The following is a 17,498-nucleotide window of genomic DNA, read 5'->3' on the forward strand; positions in this document are numbered from 1 at the left end:
TGTTTTTTGCCATGTCATTGTCAGTTTGTTTTGTTTTTTGCCATGCCATTGTCAGTTTGTTTTGTTTTTTGCCATGTCATTGTCAGTTTGTTTTGTTTTTGCCATGCTATTGTCAGTTTGTTTTGTCTTTTGCCATGCTATTGTCAGTTTGTTTTGTTTTTTGCCATGCCATTGTCAGTTTGTTTTCGAATCATGAGTTTGCGTATTCCTTTGATATCGATCGCCTTTTTATTACAACTGAAGACTGACATGGAGTAGTTTTATTCTACTTTAAATTGTAGTTTTCCATTATAGCACCACCAACTGTCAATTTAAATTTGTCCGATCGTTACATGCACACCAAAAGTTTCCCCTTTACACTTATTCAAATAATCAGAAAGTTTGTCAAGTGCACTATATCATATACATTGTAAGTATCACGTTCGAAAATATAAATATTTCGCATCTAAAATATGTTTATCAAAGCTTATATCCAGCTGATGCTTATCCAGTTCATGTTTAGGTTCGACTTCTGTTATTTAAACCCTGTTATACCCATGCAGAAAAGGATACAGGGATGGACTATTTCAAAGTAGATGTTTATTTTATCAAATGCAGAATACATGTGACGTTACAATCTACGACAGCAATAAAAACAGGTCTAAAAACTTGCAAAATCTATTCAGATTTAATCTGTTAAAAGTATTTTAAAGAATATACATATACATATGAAAATTAATTAACCCATAAAATATTCGCCAAAACTCGTTCTAGTCACATTTAGTTAATCTTCAGAAAATTAACACAATATCTTATCTTCACATTCAAATATTTCACACGAGGCTAGCAGAAACATGTTTGAAGCCTGTAAAATATATTGTTCTAATAATCCGACAACAAAAGAGTGAGCATCATAAGGTTATTGTTCTACTGAATATCAAGACATGTTTACTGCACTTCAAGTGTTTCCTGTTTTGGAACATATAATATTGTATAAATTAACGTAAGGAATGCAGTTTTTTTATCACAAAGATAGTATTTTAATGTAAGATTTGGTACATATTGTATAGAACAAGGTCTCTTATTGAAGAGTGAGTTTTGACCTCTAGATGTCTTCCGGTTGTTTGTGTTTTTGGGTTGCTGTTTATCGACGAATACCCCCAGCATTGTTTTATAATTTAGACAAAAATCCTATCCCGATGGTAGGTATACGATTACGAAATATATATTCACACTGGTAATATCTACGTTGCTGCATCGGATCACATATTTGTAAAAGTCTTTTCGAGAAACAAAATGCGTTAGAAATCGATATTACATTTTATTAATGGCCATTTAGTTGATATGAAACTTGTAGATATGTAGATGGAGAGTTTTCTTATTGGCACTCATACCACATCTTCTTATATCTATGTAGTATTTAAAAATTATGAATACAATCAATCGCTACATGTAAATTCAATATTCTAGTACCAACAAGTGTTAATACTGACGTTTGGTCCTTACTGTTCTGGTTTTTGTATCGCAATGCTTATTTGTGAAGTTTTCTAATATCTTTAATTGAGGTTAAATATTTCCTTTTTATAAATATGGTCCAAATAATTACAAACTGCAAGATACTTTTAAAATCATTTGTCTCGCTAATTATATTACAGATAGACTATATCATAATAGATAATTTCAAACAGTTAGCACAAGATGAAGATATTTTGTTTTGTCTTTATAGTTGCTGTCTCATGCAATGTGGTATATCCACAATTCTTCATTCAAGATCTTACCTCTGCATCCCAAACCACAGCGCTGACGGCGATACAGAACAAAACAACTTGCAGCAGCGAATAAAAACACCATTGCACCAACACATGTAACTATCCCAACAATAATTATTACGGAGAATCTTGATTGCCGATCTCCTCCTGAAACTAAATTGATTTCCATAGAATTAACATCAGACAAAAAAAGGTTGTGCAGTTTGGTTCGGCCTTTTCAAAATATTTTGTTCACCGTCTTATGTCATAGTACTTAAGGCATCAAGTCATATAATAGCATAAAAAGAACAATTTGGGTAATGAAACATGGTGTCCGCTACCAGCAAGTTTCATCTAAAGTAATTACTATATTAATAATATGGGGTTAGTAGGCGTGGTTTATTTCAATATACGGTTAGTAGCGGTGTTACGTCCCTTTATAAAAATAACATGCATTGAGGAAAAATCTTAAACGTTTCGCCCGGACAACAGATGAAGAAATTGATGAAGATGACGATGAACGTTTGAAATAAATGCAGAAAACACATTAAAAGCTAACAAGTTGTTATAGTTGGCATTTTTTTTTGTAAAGACCAATGTAAGTAGGTTAATCATATTGAAGACTTGATCACTTTGATAGGCCACTAGTCTAAATGCAACATGTTAAGATAGTCGGTAAGTTAAATTCGTTACACAGTGTGCTATCATAAAAAACAAAACAAACAGTGTGCTAGTGACCTAAGACGATATATATGGGGTCAGTAAATTCCATATGGTTTCGTTCGCTCTCACCCAATATGTAATTTACTGACCCCATATATATCGTATTAGGTCACTAGCACACTGTATAACTAATAATATACGAGAAAAGAGAAACAATACCCTATACTAAAATAAATGAGTTTACAAAACTCTTCACTGCAGGAACCATTTAAATTAAAACTGCTCCCAAATTCATGTAAACATTCTAGTGTGAACTACATGCACTACGTTTTAAGGATATACAATGCGCATATAGCTAGTATTAAAAATAACACACAGGAATTCATTTGTAATATGAAATATACCTGGGCAGTTCTGTGATATGTTCATCAAGTGGGACCCAGTGGTGCACGAAATCATAATTTTTCCTTCACATTTGTCAGTGATGGTATAATTGAAATTTACTTTAAAAAATGATCCGACCGTTTCCACTGATTTTTTAACGTATTCCGTGGTGTTGGCGTCCTGCAATGATAGAATGTTAAATCAAATGTTGTATCGATATATTGAGTATTTTTTGTAAAAAAGTTCTCTACAAATTCTATGTATGGCATTGCACGTAAACGTGTTTTACTGTACTGTTTATAATGTTGCTGTATAAAATTTAATTCAAAGTACAGGAGTGTAGGATGGCATACAACGCAATGTGTTATAAGTTGATCATGTAAAAATCTATACTCCTCAAAAAAGCTTTAGCAACACAGGTTTTGACTGAAAAATAAAGAAAAACAAAATCTCGATTGATATTTCAAGTTTGTATTTTCTTAATCTTGAATCATTTGTGTATTCAAAAGTATTATACTATAGAATAGAGAATGAAATTGGGGAATGTGTCAAAGAGACAACAAACCGACCAAAGAGCAGAAAACAGCTCAAGGTCACCAATGGGTCTTCAACAAAGCGATAAAATCCCGCACCTGGAGGCCGGCTTCAGCTGGGCCTTAAACAATAATGTATACTAGTTCAGCGAAATGAACGCCACACTCCGAAATATACAAATGAACCAAAATAATAAAAAAAAAACACACCAGACTTACAAAGGATAGAGGTTCCTGACTCGGGACAGGCGCAAAAAAGCGGCGGGGGTTAATAAGTTTTGTGAGATCTCAACCCTCCCCCTTTAATTACCTCTAATCAATGCTGAATAAACAAACACGCAGCAAAACTCACAATAAAACTCAGATTTAAAGAAGTTCGAGTCCGATGCTAGAATAGATACATGTAACAGAAGAAAATAAGCAAAATATCAGTGATCAATGTAAAATAACAATGGACTATTAGCAGTTACTGACATGTAAGCTGCAGACCTCAATTAAACTGATCGAAAGATTATATGTCTTCGCCATGTGAAAATCAGGCACAATGCCTCCCGTTGGGGGTTTAGTATCATTCCATTATAAATAAAACGAGAAGAACACAACCCGTATCATGCCAACAACAGGTTTAAGAATGTGTGTTTATTTCCGATGCAAAGACCCTATGAGGGAATCAATTTACAAATGCAATTTAAAAAAAAAGACGATCTTTAATGACATGACAACAGTATCGTAACTATATCCTTTATGAATAAGTCTGTTTAAAGGTTTGGTTAGCTTTTGAGTTGAATGAAGACATGTTTGTGCTTTGTATAGAATATTACCATAAAAGATTGGATGTGAAATACCTGAACGTATAAGATGTCTGCATGTTGATTTATATTTACGAATGATGTCCTTGTACCGATGATAAAATTTTGTAAAAGTTTTGACAAGTGTTTGTTCTATATAATGTACATTTTTATTCCGCTGATTGAAGGATCAAGTAGGTTTAATATTCATATTAATCATAATTAAAAGAGACACGAAACAGTCGAATAGTATAGTATACCTCATATGAGAAAGTACAACTTGGCATTGGGTATACTTTTGACATCTCAAGATGAACACTGATGCTGTCATCAGATATCTGGATTGTTTTATGGACAGATTCGTTGCTTGGTTGCACTGTAAAACAGAATTTGATACAAACTCATAGACAATATATATGTATTTGTGGAACATTTTACATTCATTTGTTAGAGTTTAAAAGGTACCACATGTGGAGCAGGAACTGATTACCCTTTCGGATCATTTGACTTCATATTCGGTTTTTGCAGGGATTAAGCTTCTATAAAATTGGAATCCATACAGGGATCTCTATTTGCGAACGTGCATGTTTTGGTTTAAATTGAGTTCAGTTTCTGGCTCACAATCATGTTTTACCCCGCCACATTCTGTATGTGCCTGTCCCAAGTCAGGAGCCTGTAGTTCAGTGGTTGTCGTTGGTACAAGGCTGTAATATTTGTTTTTCGTAAGTTGTTTTGATATAAATTAGGCCGTTAGTTTTCTCTATTGAATTGTTTCATATTTTGGATATCGGGGCCTTTTATATCCGACAATACGGTGTTGGTTTTCTAAATGTTGAAGGCCGTACGGTTGCCTATAATTACTTACATCCACTTCATTTGAACTTTGGTGGATAGTTGTCTCATTAGCATTCATACCACATTTCCTTTTTTTTATGGAGAGTGTGGCATCAGATTTATCGTTCACTTTTCCGACCTGACGTGTTTGTGTATTATTGCATCTGTCATATTAGCCAAGCTAACTGCATTACTTAAGCTAATGTTTATCTGCCGGACGGGAGGTTTCAATGGATGACGATGTTTATATACCCAAATCAAAACCCTTGAGGTTTTATTACTTACAAAGAAGGATCTTAAAATATATTTAGGAATTAGATTAGCTAAAACCTATCATTATTTTTAAGAGTTATGACCCTAGGTATTCCTCTTAAATCTATCTTAATGTGGTTTCTTGTTCAACACAATAAATAGAGCCTTGTTATATAACTTACATTCAAACGGACCATCCTTCAATGTCAATCCTTTTCTCTCGTTAAATATACCATACGAACAAGTATAGTTTTGATTAAGATCTTGCTCTGTAAAATTGTGTATCACAAGACGATAAATGCAAGATGATATATTAAGTTCTTTGTATTTTTTATTATTTCTACACATTCCATCTTCACAAAGTAGACCATAGTTGACACCTCCATACCACTGCCTTGGATATTCATCACAAGAATGTTCCTCGCCAAAAATAACACATTCTAATATGACATTATTGCCAATAATAGCTGGATTTGTTTTCATATTCCATGTGACGTTGACTGAAAAATAATAATAGATTAAATAGCAACTTCTAAAATTACATACAATTTACAAATTTTTCACTCATCCTACAAAATTGCACCTGGTTGATATTTACCTAAAAAAAACTGTAAATATATACACGATTTTTCTTTGTAACAGTACAGATTTTTATAAATATTCAATGATATTTTGATCCACCCCAACTCACATTTTTCAAATCAAAGGGATAATAAATTTATATTTCCCAGTTGGTTCTGTATGTGTGGGTTTAATTTGCAGTGACAATCGTAAAATGTGTGATAAAAGAAAACGTTAACAGGGATATAGATGTCATAAACTGGTTAATATTTTACTAAATTTCATCATATATCTCTTCATTAATATATTGCGCAATGTTGATTAAAAGTGCATGCATTAAACTTTTAAGTACGTAACTAATGAAGCATACAAGGTTTCTTTTTGCCGATATAAGATACAATTAGACAGACTGGATAGTTGTCTTATTGGCAATTACACCTCATCTATTTTTTTTATGTTGTATGGACTCAAGTACATGTACTCGTGCTTACATCCCAAGTCAGAGGCCTGTAATTCAGTGGTTGTCGTTTGTTTTCTCCTTTGCATTATATGTCATTTCGGGGACTTTTATAGCTGACTATGCATTGAGTTTTACTCATTGTTGAAGGCCGTATGGTAACCTATAGTTGTTAATTTCTGTGTCATTCGGTCGCTTGTGGAGAGTTGTCTCATTAACAATCATACCACATCTTCTTATTTTTATATAGTCGTATAACTCAATGTATATCTTCATGCATATATTCATGTGAAAGGTAAAAAGGGCAATCCAAAATGATTGAGTGGTTGACGGTTGATTTCTCAATGTCCAGTGGCTAATATTCCTGGCAATCAAAAAGTAAATACACAAATAATATGTATTGATTTATAACAACACTTACATTCTGCACATGACATGGCACCAATCAATGCCCACAGAGTAAAACTAGTCATGATCAAGTGAACAAATGGAGAACTCTTTCTTCTAAAGTGAGATGACATACTTCTACCACTATCAAAAAAAATATACTCCATCAATTGTTTGTCATCATTTCATACCAGAAAAAGGTATTCGATTTCAGATTCTAAGCACCTCATACAATCTTTTTTTAATAACATTTATTACACTAGTTTTATACTGTAAATAATGTACCAGACTCAAGCTAGCGAACAATAAGAAAACGCGCCAACATGATCATGCCTAAAAACCGAAGACTTGCAATAACATGAAACGTCCTTTTAAATATGATGACAATAATTTCCAGTAGGAAGACGAAATGCAATTCAATTTTAACACAGACAAAGTTAATTAGTTATTCGTGTATTTAATACAATTTTTGTTTAAGCCGGGCATCTTAATATATTCCTTTTAGCTAATCCTTTCTCTTTTTAGTGTTCTCTGATAAAAGATGGGTTTGTTGTCTTTATAATAATGAAACAATTAATATCAATAGTTCATACTAAACTAGTGTAACGATACAATTAAATCTTCTGCCTTATATATGCGTTTGAAAAGAAAAGAAAAAACTGACTGATTATTGAACGTCAAGTATTTTTTGTTAGTTTTCTGTAGAAATAAAAGCTGATAACCATTATACACAATTTTCTTCTTTTGTCAAAGAACTAGTACATTTTTCTCTTTATTCAAAAGTATGTCGTTACACTGGTAATTCATTTATTATATTTCGATAGGAAGAGTGACACACAAATAGAACAAAAAACGAATTGACAAAAAAGGAAGGGGGTTGGGTCACCCTACCCCAACTTTGGACCTCAATTAAAAAAATTTCGTAACTTTACCCACCTTGGTCTTTAGGTCCAGGCAACCTTGGGCAATTGTCTATCATTTGTTCTTAGTGGGGACAAAAGCTTCGCAGTAGGGATTTTTTTATGAATTAAAGTTGAGAGGTGGTAGGTTCACCCTTCCCCAACTTTGGACCTCAATTAAAAAAATTCCATAACTTTACCCACCTGGGTCTTTGGGTCCAGGCAACCTTGGGCAATTGTCTATCATTTGTACCTAGTGGGGACAAAAGCTTTGCCGTAGGGAATTTTTTATTAATTAAAGCTGGGAGGTGGTAGGGTCACCCTACCCCATTTTTGGACCTCAATTAAAAAAATTTCGTTACTTTACCCACCTTGGTCTTTAGGTCCAGGCAACCTTGGGCAATTGTCTATCATTTGTACCTAATGGGGACAAAAGCTTTGTCGTAGGGACTTTTTTATGAATAAAAGTTGGGAGGTGGTAGGGTCACCCTACCCCAACTTTGGACCTCAATTAAAAAAGTTCCGTACCTTTACCCACCTGGGTCTTTGGGTCCAGGCAACCTTGGGCAATTGTCTATCATTTGTACCTAGTGGGGACAAAAGCTTTGCCGTAGGGAATTTTTTATGAATTTAAGCTGGGAGGTGGTAGGGTCACCCTACCCCAACTTTGGACCTCAATTAAAAAAAATTCGTAACTTTACACACCTTGGTTTTTGGGTCCAGGCAACCTTGGGCAATTGTCTATCATTTGTACCTAGTGGGGACAAAAGCTTCGCAGTAGGGACTATTTTATGAATTAAAGTTGGGAGGTGGTAGGTTCATCCTACCCCAACTTTGGACCTCAATTAAAAAATTCCATAACTTTACCCACCTGGGTCTTTGGGTCCAGGCAACCTTGGGCAATTGTCTATCATTTGTACCTGGTGGGGACAAAAGCTTTACCGTAGGGACTTTTTTAATGAATTAAAGTTGGGAGGTGATAGGGTCACCCTACACCAACTTTGGACCTCAATTAAAAAAAATCAGTAATTTTACCCAAATGGGTCTTTGGGTCTAGGCAACCTTGGGCAATTGTCTATCATTTGTACCTAGTGTGGACAAAAGCTTTGCCGTAGGGACTTTTTTATGAATTAATGTTGGGAGGTGGTAGGGTCACCCTACACCAACTTTGGACCTCAATTAAAAAAAAACCGTAACTTCACCCACCTGGGTCTTTGGGTCCAGGCAACCTTGGGCAATTGTCTATCATTTGTACCTAGTGGGGACAAAAGCTTTACCGTAGGGACTTTTTTTATGAATTAAAATTGGGAGGTGGTAGGGTCACCCTACCCTAACTTTGGACCTCAATTAACAAAATTCCGTAACTTTACCCACCTGGGTCTTTGGGTCCAGGCAACCTTGGGCAATTGTCTATCATTTGTACCTAGTGTGGACAAAAGCTTTGCCGTAGGGACTTTTTTATCAATTAAAGTTGGGAGGTGGTAGGTTCACCCTACCCCAACTTTGGACCTCAATTAAAAAAATTCCGTAATTTTACCCACCTTGGTCTTTGGGTCCAGGCAACCTTGGGCAATTGTCTATCATTTGTACCTAGTGGGGACATAAGTTTTGCCGTAGGGAAGTTTTTACGGATTATAGTTATTTTACATTGGCTTGGATTCAAATAAATTGTCGTTTAGATTAACCAAAATCTTTATGTCAACTCGTTTTTCGTTCTATTTGTGTGTTACTCTTACACTTATCACTCTTCTTATTGAAATATAATAAATAAATGACCAGAGTGACTATTTACTTTTGAATAATTGGAAAAAAATGAACTAGCTAGTTCTTTGACGATAGTTAACAGCTTTAATTTATACAGAAAATCTAACAATTTTTTTTTCTTTTCTTTTCAATCGTATATATAAGCTTGAAGATTTTATTGTATCGCTACACTAGTTGAGTGTGAACTGTTGTTATTAATTGTTTCATTATTATAAAGACAACAAACCCATCTCTAATCAGAGAGAAAAGAGAAAGGATTACCTAAAAGGAATTTTAGGCTTTAAAATAAAGTTTTATTAAATACACGAATAACTAATTAACTTTGTCTGTTTTAAAATGGAATTGCATTTCATCTTCCTACTGGAAATTATTGTCATCAGATTTATAAGTACGTTTCGTGTTATTGCAAGTCTTCGGTTTTTAGGCATAATCATGTTGGCGCGTTTTCTTATTGTACGCTGGCTTATTGTTCGCTAGCTTGATGCATCTTATTGTTCGCTGGCTTATTGTTCGCTAGCTTGAGTCTGGTAAAATTATGTGCTATTATATTCTCAAAAGGCTTAGCATACAGATTCAATAAGGATAGATTGATATTGAAAAACATATAATATGTAAATAGAAATTTGGAGATGGGTCGGTTTAGACAGTACCAAAAATTGTCTGCTGCGCTGTAGATCTCTGGACGAAAACAAGTTTTTTGATAAATTTTTCTGAACGATGTAAATGAAATTCATTTTTTTGAAATATTACAGACAACTAAGTTAAAAAATTAATATATTCTTCAGCAGATCTTCCAGGTAAGGCTTAATTTGCATATACAAGTTCTCTTGTATCTAACGTTTCCCTACTGTTCGTAGCCAATTTGTCAGTTCACGAACATAACAACTAAATAAATTTGTGCTAAAGCCATAATATTATGGCACAATTTTTTATCAAAACAAAAACAAAAATAGATTCAAACAGATACATTAACTATTCTTTAACAGACAGTATATTATGTTGTGACTTTGAGGATGGAATACCCCTGATGTGTATTGAAAAAATACAACCACTTCACATAGACTGATTCAGAATGAACAGGTTACCTTTTCGACTTTAATTGCAGCTTATATGGTTTGCTGATGCTTATTCCACTTTTTGGTGACCACTCCTTTCGATTTATAGGTTCATGTTCATAGTCTATATTTACAGCAGAACGAAGTGTTCGAATATCAGAAGACGTAGTTATGGTATTTCCATAACATAAACAAGCTAAATTGGTAATACAGTTGGTCCATTTTGAGAAAATATACTAAAAAAGAACATAGTCTGATCAACAGTATAGACTACTGATTCTATATCAAAACTGTTCTGATTAAATTTTTTATGAGCTCACAGAGATGTTCCATTTTGTAAAGTGTTCTACCCTTTATGCAATTTATTAAAGAATAATTAGACAAAAGCACATTGAATATGACTGACTATTATAAATGATACAACAGTAAGCTTTGAAAAACGAAACTAAATTACTAACTTATGCTCTTGACTGACAGGATTGCTGGATTGTATAACCCGATATATACATATAATTTATGGGATCTGGCATGCCGGGACACAACTTTTAATGAGTGAGAAGATACAACATTTTGTCAAGTTAGCCGTGAAACAAAATATGTTTAATAATTTCTCAAATGTGATTAAATATACGAAATTAAATAAACTAAAGATCCGTATGGGTCGTAACCGCTCACTTGGACATAGAATGCAATATTAAATTAATTTAAATCAACCTGTAAATTATTTATTCGCAGAAAGAAGTTATTTTTTCTATCAAATATACCCCTTTTCAAGAGCTTCAAGTATAACTGAGGTCTTTAAATATTTTTTAAACGCCAAGATCGCGTACAAATAAGATAAACAAAAATATAAGACAAAAAACCTTTTTATCATTCATTTCATTTCACACGTGTGTTCTATATCAGTAAATGTTGCCGTTATGTTGATGGACCATAACATTATTGATGACAATAGATCTGCACATCTCTTATCCTTCCAGACCAACTAAGTTCACCTACCGGACTTTGGTGGGGTGCGTGTTGCTTAAGTTTCCTTTGTAATGTTTTTTTTTTTTTTTTAATTTTTGTTTGTCTTTGAATTCCTCTTTTGTTTTTGCCTGTGGTGCCGTCTGTTTTTTATCGGACTTATAATTGCTGATCGCTGCAATGGTATCTTTTTTCTCTTTTTTTAAGGGTAGATGTTTGTAGTCAAACGGACTAAAATAACGAGTAAAGCTGCATAATCGTAGTTTTTCATTTTTTTTTTTTCATACACCACTTAAAACAAAATAATCAACACAGCAAATACGAATTTTGTGACCAATATCTCCAACTGTACATCTGTTAGAGAAGCAATTCAATTAGGATTTCTCTGAACACCGACGAAGCGAAAATTAAATTTCTGCTATGTGTACTCAATTTAAACCCATTACCTTTCCTCTATCTTCTAAATCGAATGCAAAATGTCTTCTACGAGTGATTTCCAACAGTTTAATATCGTGCTTTGTTCCACTTATAGCAATACTTGCTGGCTTGTTTTTACCTAGTTAAAATACATAAACATGTAATGACTGAAGCAAATTAGGAAAAGAAAAAACATCATAAATAACAAACACATATTTTCTTCTACATGTAAATGCTTGATTTTCTTATTTTGCACTAGTCAGCTAGTTTAGTATAGATTTTTGTGTTATTTTTCAATTTAGGAACTTGATGTTGACTCGTTTTCTACATATATACATGTACTTTAGAGTCTCTGCTGATACAATGTTAACGAGTTATTTAGAGCTACACAGTCATATGGAAGCAAAAATTTAGCTGTTTCTTTCAACTAAAGATCTCATGTAGACCTCTACATTCATATGTTGCTTAACATAAGTTGTTGAGTTGCTCTTTCGTTGGTATACAAGTTATTAGTGAATATTAGTCAAATTAAAATTCAAATCATTTTATATATAACCATGTTGTGTACACAACTACAACCTGCCCATACTTTCTTTAACTCATAGTTAACTAACACGAATATAGCAACAAATCATACAAAGTAATGGGAAGCTAGTCTTTGTCAAATTATGTCTTTACACTTGTCTAGTTGACTATATCATATCATTTCACCATTTTGATTTCACAAGTTTGCGGAATGTTTGTACATTGAAACCTTATGACACCTTGAGAACTCTACTTTTGTTAGACTTCATGCCCGACACTTCATGGATACTATTGCATAGAATGATTTTTTTTTCGTTCACCATTTGTAGGTTACTTTTGTTTACTATTTACCGCTATTTCAATTTAATAACTCCTCTGAGACCATATGTTCAAAAGCTTTCATGTGTTGTGAGAATCTGCTGTCATGTGTAGTTAACTATTCTTAACATAAAATATTAAGGGAATGTGGTATGGATGTCAATGAGGCAATTATCCTTAAGTGTCAAATTGACGTGGATTTAAGTAATTATGAATCACTGTTCGGACTTCAGCAATGAGGAAAACCCATACCGTATAGTTAGCTATAAATGGCCCGTCGTGAAAAAAAAAACTAACGGCCTGATTTATGACAAACCGATTAACGAAAACAAGTATAACAGACGACAACCAATGAAAAGCACTGAAATACGGGCTCCTGACTTGGGACAGGCACACACATAATGTGGCAGTGTTAAATATGTTTGTGAGCGCTCAGCCCTCTCAATACCCGAGACTCTGGTATAACAGCACAACATAAGAACAAACTAAAAATCTGTCGGAGATGGCTTGACCTCAAAAATACATTAGAAGTTATTTATCTTACAATCTTTTTGTTATGCCACAATACAATGATGTTTGAAATCGACAAAGTTCACACATTTCTCATTAGCAATGGAAAAAACTCGAATACTAACTGCTTCAGTTAGAAAAGTTCTTCCCTGCGATGGTGTGACGATTTAAAAAAAATACTGGTCTCATTCATAATGTGGATTTGAACGTAACATAAAGACGAGACATTTTGAAACCAGAAGAGGTGTTTTTTTTTTTTTATTGTTTTGAGGATCATCATTCAATTTATATCTGAAGAACTTGGAAAGGAACTCCAGTCTTGCAGTCAATGATTGATAGATAACAATGTATCCCTTCATTTGGGCAGACTGAATGTTTTTGAGGGGTTCAAAACGCAAATTTCCAAAAGTTGACAATTTTCATGTCAGCTGCAATAATAAATACTTTAGCCATAGGCAGATATTTGTCTGGGGAAATTAGTGTCGTTAACATTTTACAATATAATGCTTCGCTGAGCGCAGCCTGATACTACCGCAGAGGTCAAACCCTGAACAGTTGGGGCAAGTTTGGACACAATATTCAAGCTTGATACTGTCTGAATTTGGATTGTGATCAAATTTTTTGACATAATACAGGTTTCTGACACAAAATAAATGTGGTCAAAGATCTTAAAAATTTGAAATGGGACATTTAATTTATCTAGAATGGTCTGATATCTAAAATTTAACAACATGGTTAGATTCAGCATATAAAAAAAACCCAAAAATTAAATTTTAGTGGAAATCAAACAAAGTTTGTAAGGGAGGTAACTCTAATGCAAAAAAAAACCCAAACAAAGAATTACCAATTCTGATTATAAAAACTTATTACCACTGAACCCTTTGATATACACTATTTTAATATTATATGTATTTAAATCGCAGTATTTGATGTTTCTAGAAACAGCTAAAAAATATTTCATACTAGAACTAGCATACAAATAGCAAAAAATACCAACATAAAGAAACAAAGCTAAAGTAATTGTCAATTAAACAGGACACCCTTGTTTTCTCCCCCTTTTTGTCCCTAATTCCTAAACAGACTGAGCCGTAACCCCCCAAAGCCAATCCTAACCATCCCTTTGTGGTGTGGAAACTTGTGGTACAATTTCAGACAATTCCATACACTGTTCCACAAGTTATTGTCTGGAAACTAGAAAAATGCTTATTTGGGCCCCTTTTGACCCTAATTCCTAAACCGTAGGGAAAATAACCCCCAAAATCAATCCCAACCTTCCTTTTGTGGTTTCAAACCTTGTCTTTAAATTTCATAGCTTTCTATTTACTTATACTAAAGTTATTGTCAAATTTCCAATGGAGTTTTCAACCACAATAACCCATTCAAATACATCATTAAAGTCTTAAAATAGAAAATGACGTACATAATCATGGCTAAAATTAAATTACCTTCATCAGCATTTTTAAAATAGTAATTTCAAAAAATAAATTGACAGCTAATCACTTCAAGACAATACATTTCTTTATACATAATTTAAAAGCAGTGTAAGGGAGGTAATTCAAACCATTGTCAATGTTGTGTTTGAATTACCTCCCTTACACTGCTTTTAAATTATGTTTTGTACTTAAGTAATTGTCCATTAACCTGGAAACCCTTGTTTTTCCCCCTTTTTTGTCCCTAATTCCTAAACGGTTTGAGCCTTAAACACCCAAATTCAATTCTTACCATTCCTTTGTGGTATGGAAACTTGTGGTATAATTTCAGACAATTCCATACACTGTTCCACAAGTTATTGTCTGGAAACTAGAAAAATGCTTATTTGGGCCCCTTTTTGGCCCCTTTTTCCTAAACTGTTGGGGCCATAACCCCCAAAATCAATCCCAACCTTCCTTTTGTAGTCATAAACCTTGTGTTAAAATATCATAGATTTATATTTACTTATACTAAAGTTATTGTCCGGAAACCAAATGTCTTCGGATGACGCTGACGACGACGACGACGACGACGACGTGATACCAATATACGACCGCAAAAATTTTGCGGTCGTATAAAGATGGGATTCAAGACTGAAGTTCCTTTACAGACATGTTCGATGTCTAGAAAAACTTTATATAATGCTTTAGGACAATGTATATATTGATTATGCATGTTGGGCGTGGTATTTCTGTTTGTGTAAAAAACAAATAGAAAAAAGTTACAAGTACATTTTATTTCAAAATAAATCTGTCAGATTTATTCAAGATATGGAAAATAGAACTTCTGTAAATTTAAATATCCTAAATAGCATTGTTGTTTTAAATGTAGAAAATAGTGTCAAACAACTAAGTCTCAATCAATATAAAATATTTTATAGCAAAAGCCCTTATGACAATTTAATATCAAAGATCTAGTGAATACATTTTCATACCAACTAAAAAATGTATAAAAGGGCAACAGTCTTTAACATTTTATCATAATGCTATAAAGGATTGGAACTTGTTGCCAAATGATTTAAAGATCAACAACAATTTTGTATCTTTTAAATCTAATGTTAAAGATTTTCTCTCCTAAAAGGAAAGCAATGATTTTCATAGCCATTTTTTAATTCAATGAATTAATAGAAAAACAAAGGATATCGGGTATCCATCCATGACACATAATCAGTACATGTACAGCAAAAAAGCACACAAAAAGGAAAGCTTGAATGTTCTGGTTAATGTCATCGTCCAATTCAACATAAATAGTATAAAACCTGCCAGTCATGGTTTCATATTACTTTATCAAAGAATGTAACATAAATGGACTCCTTTGGAAATAAGCCATCTGGCTTTCATGGGCAATCCTGATTACGTATCAACAATTAATTTAAGATTCTTAGATTTAAGTATGTTTACATGTCTGCTATTGTTTTATACTACCTTTGTAATGTTTTATGTTGATGTCTGATCAAATAAATCTATCTATCTATCAACCAATATCTGTGACGACCTTAGCTTGGCCACAGAGAACATTTTTTTTTAATTTTGTATCCCAAAACATTTGTCTCCTTTAATTTTCTTGTTAAAGTTAGTAGATATCCTGTTGGTAGTTGGACTGTGCAGGTTTTTTTATTAGGTGTTCTAGACATAATTATAGTCTAGATTGGCAAAATTGGAGGTCAAGACTCTATGTCTGTACCAAGTCAAGCTATTTGGACTATGTGTTGTCTGTACTATTTATCATTGTTTGTACGTCATGTACGTATATACTTTCGTGGAAATCAGGTGTTGGCGGTTGTTGTGGTCCGTGGTAATGTACAATGGTTGTTGCTAGCACTGTTATATTTGTCATGCATTATCCAAACACGAATTATAATGATATTAACACCAAGATGTCGTTAAATTAAATTGGATACCCTGCATTTATCATGCTTTTCAATAACATGTGGTCAAATCTATTTACTTACGTTAATGTTAGTTTTATGCGCATGGGAACACTTTTTTGTGTGCGGAATGTTCATTCTACATACATCTGTTATTACAATTTTCTTATTGAATACGTTTATGGCTAATGTTTTCCAGAAGGAAAATTTTGATGTCAGATTTCAACAAAAACCTGCAACATACAATACATACGTAGAAAAAGTTGGAATTGTGAATTGTAAAATGCAGTTATTTGTTTGAACCGTCGAAATGGCAGCGATCAGGATATAGGGCAAAATTTCGGTCTCTTGGGTCCTATTCGAAATATGAAAACTCATTTCGCATAGGCTTTTGTAATTATCGTATTATTAAACTCACCGATGTCGGTTTCTTGCCATTTCATTATATCCTTCTCTACAGATACTGGTCTTGTTTATTATAATGTCTTTAATATCACACAATCCAAGGAGTTCTACTGTAAAACAATCTTATTATAAATTTCGGCGCAACAATTGGCCTTCGTCATTATTGATCATTTTTCACAGTGAGAGTACAGTGTGAAATTGTCCCTATTCCTATATGCATGTAAGGTAATTTTGTGTTAAAAGTCTGCAGCTTCATAAAACAAATGGAATTAAATACAGAAAATTTATATAAATCCGATTGAAGCAGCATTACTTTCAGGCCATCCGATACTTATTCAGTTTGATGGTTGGTTGCATTTCAACCTCCCTCTTTTATTCAATCAATGCATAAAAGTACACCTCTCCACCAGTATGTAAGGATAATAAAACAAAACCCAGAGCAAAATCAGCATTTTACTATAAATTAAGCGGAATGTTTGCCGCATCAAAGATAGCGGAACCTTGCCATTATGATATGAATCAAAAGCAAAGAACAATTTAATATTTTACCGTTACTGTAATTATAATATGTGTTCGCAATAATTGTAAGCATGCTCATAGAAGTCTACGGAAATGAAATCATGCTGCCCTACACACAAATATCGGTTGCTATACTTCATAAAATATAACATGTAGAAACGTCATAAACAAAACAAAAGTACACGACCGTGTGCCAG

The 17,498-nt window shown here is 33.4% G+C and overlaps 1 protein-coding gene across 2 annotated transcripts; it reads right to left on the reverse strand.

Annotated features, from left to right (window-relative positions):
* Window positions 1–559: 559 nt before the first annotated feature.
* LOC127712279 (uncharacterized) lies at window positions 560–16,886 on the reverse strand. 2 transcript variants are annotated; one of them, XM_052218664.1, is made up of 8 exons: window positions 16,796–16,886; window positions 11,717–11,826; window positions 6,621–6,730; window positions 5,364–5,681; window positions 4,356–4,471; window positions 2,795–2,954; window positions 1,758–1,901; window positions 560–844 (listed from the first exon to the last, which is right to left on the reverse strand). In XM_052218664.1, the coding sequence occupies exons 3-8, from the start codon at window positions 6,718–6,720 to the stop codon at window positions 813–815; spliced, it is 870 nt and encodes a 289-aa protein (XP_052074624.1). In that variant the 5' UTR covers window positions 6,721–6,730; window positions 11,717–11,826; window positions 16,796–16,886; the 3' UTR covers window positions 560–812. The 2 variants fall into 2 exon arrangements, with proteins under 2 accessions (XP_052074624.1, XP_052074625.1); XM_052218665.1 differs by lacking the exon at window positions 560–844 and adding an exon at window positions 851–948.
* Window positions 16,887–17,498: the final 612 nt, after the last annotated feature.

This window comes from Mytilus californianus, unplaced genomic scaffold (assembly GCF_021869535.1).
Source record: "Mytilus californianus isolate M0D057914Y unplaced genomic scaffold, xbMytCali1.0.p SCAF_8, whole genome shotgun sequence".
Taxonomy (NCBI): Eukaryota; Metazoa; Mollusca; class Bivalvia; order Mytilida; family Mytilidae; genus Mytilus; species Mytilus californianus.

What these genes read in the sequence shown, in the direction of transcription:
- LOC127712279 (XM_052218664.1), bottom strand. Translation starts at nt 6,720, where the DNA reads ATGTCATCTCACTTTAGAAGAAAGAGTTCTCCATTTGTTCACTTGATC. An exon ending in TGCCATGTCATGTGCAGAAT is followed by an intron (nt 5,682 to 6,620) that starts GTAAGTGTTGTT and finishes ATTATTTTTCAG; the next exon opens with TCAACGTCACATGGAATATG. An exon ending in CTGTGGTTTGGGATGCAGAG is followed by an intron (nt 845 to 1,757) that starts GTAAGATCTTGA and finishes TATATTTTACAG; the next exon opens with GCTTCAAACATGTTTCTGCT.